Source organism: Echinococcus granulosus (assembly GCF_000524195.1).
Source record: "Echinococcus granulosus chromosome Unknown EG_S00027, whole genome shotgun sequence".
NCBI classification, from domain to species: Eukaryota; Metazoa; Platyhelminthes; class Cestoda; order Cyclophyllidea; family Taeniidae; genus Echinococcus; species Echinococcus granulosus.
The window spans coordinates 134,843-136,518 of NW_020170407.1; the positions used below are offsets into that span (position 1 = coordinate 134,843).

The window sequence follows — 1,676 nt, forward strand, 5'->3', positions numbered from 1 at the left end:
TTAAACTGGGTGTATCAAGCAGACGCGCTTGATTCACCTCCACCGGATTAAACTGGCGCCGCATGATGTGAGGGCTCAGAGCAGGAGGGAGGTTGTTGAGATGATGATAGAGAGTGTAATACCGTCAGACTGACGTGCTTGCATACTTTGTCACCTATAGCTATGTCATGTACTACAAAAATATCTAGGCTTACTCATTACGGCTAGCTGCACCTAAACCCACAACACCTTCATTTTCTCAAGCAGTCACCATTCTACTAATAGAAAGAGCTTAACAAATGAGTTAAATACTACTGCATCGGGCTGGTAAATGGATACTTGATTTAAGACGATTGAGAGGTACACGGGTGATTCGAATGACGGATAAGAATGAGGGGAATAGGTGAAGGAATCTGTGGTTGGATGGATAGGTGAGATGAGTGCACGAGCGAATGAAGGATTGACAAAAAGGGTGCTTAGCAAATGAAGGGAGTTCTAGGGCAGGAATTTGGCTATAGAACGGTAAATTTTGGTTTGATTTTTAACATCTATATTATATTTGTTTAAGTGTACATGTAATTACACGGATTCTTCAGAATAGAATTTATTTGTAGCAATTCAAAGATTGTGTAACTCTGTGCTTAACTGTACAGGCACTTGAATCCATGCGTGTTGGATATCCAGCACGTGGCATGACCCTGGGGTCATGCAAATAGTCCCCCTCCTTCTTAAACTTTCTCTATGCTAATCATAAATATGTGTTCTTTGAATTCTACCTACTTCGACAAAGAATCAACACACTGCACGACAATATACGATTTCACTGACCAACTTACTGTCAACAGTTTGACCGCTTCTTGTTGATGCCTCCATATCGGCACCATAGGAGACCAGAAGTTCAACTATGTCGAGCTAAAATTCAGACCAAAAAAGACACCAAATTATTGGTCCTTGCAAAGTATCTTCGTCTACCTCTAAATTCTATAAGGTGTCAGAAGTTGTGGAAAAAATCGACTCAAATCCTACATAAAATCTTCGAAAAAATTCCATCAGAATGAATGGATTAATTTTGAATTTAGATTAGTCTGAAATTTTGTGCACTTTACGCTTTTAATTCGCACCCAAATTAACCGCGATTCCCGATAAGGTGGATAATTGCAATTAGCTGTTTCCTGGATTCTCCCACAATAAAATGTGGAAAAAGCCGCTTTTATTTTACGAAATAAAATGGCATTTTGCAGCGCTCCTGCTCAGAGCTTGCTGCGTAACTCTCAGGGAAAATAGGTGCGCAATTTGGGTGGGAGGTGATTTTCAACTCCATGTGATTGAAAGCTTTTATCACAAGGTGCAGTGATAAGAGTTTTTATAGAAAATTTTGGAGCGGCGGGAAACTCCGATACGACGAATATCCTAGTGTGCGTAAATTATCTAAGAAAGGGTATTCACCGCGCCAAATTTGGAAGACCCGCAGAATTCCGAACTAAAAATAAGACCACTCCATAAATTTGATTTAAAATTAGAAGGAGGAAGTTCGTTCGAATTGGATGGAAGTGGAATTTGCTAAAGGCCATGGAAGCGATGGTGTGAGCCTTGAAAAAGTTAACGCTTTAAAAAACTCAAGCGAAAGAATGGAATTTAGGGCACTCCTGCTCTAATCCCTCACACCAAGAGGCGTCTGCTTGATGCATCCAGTTTAG

At 40.3% G+C, this 1,676-nt stretch overlaps 1 protein-coding gene across 1 annotated transcript in view; it reads right to left on the reverse strand. All coding sequences in view use genetic code 11, as the record gives it.

Moving 5' to 3' along the window:
• EGR_04349 (Protein phosphatase 1 regulatory inhibitor subunit) overlaps positions 1–1,676 on the reverse strand; it is a gene marked incomplete at both ends in the record, with an annotated part of 15,961 nt that overhangs the window by 3,205 nt on the left and 11,080 nt on the right. The window contains one exon of the mRNA XM_024493598.1: positions 816–891. Coding sequence (XP_024351919.1) covers positions 816–891 — 76 coding nt within the window. The remainder of the gene's footprint in view (positions 1–815; positions 892–1,676) is intronic.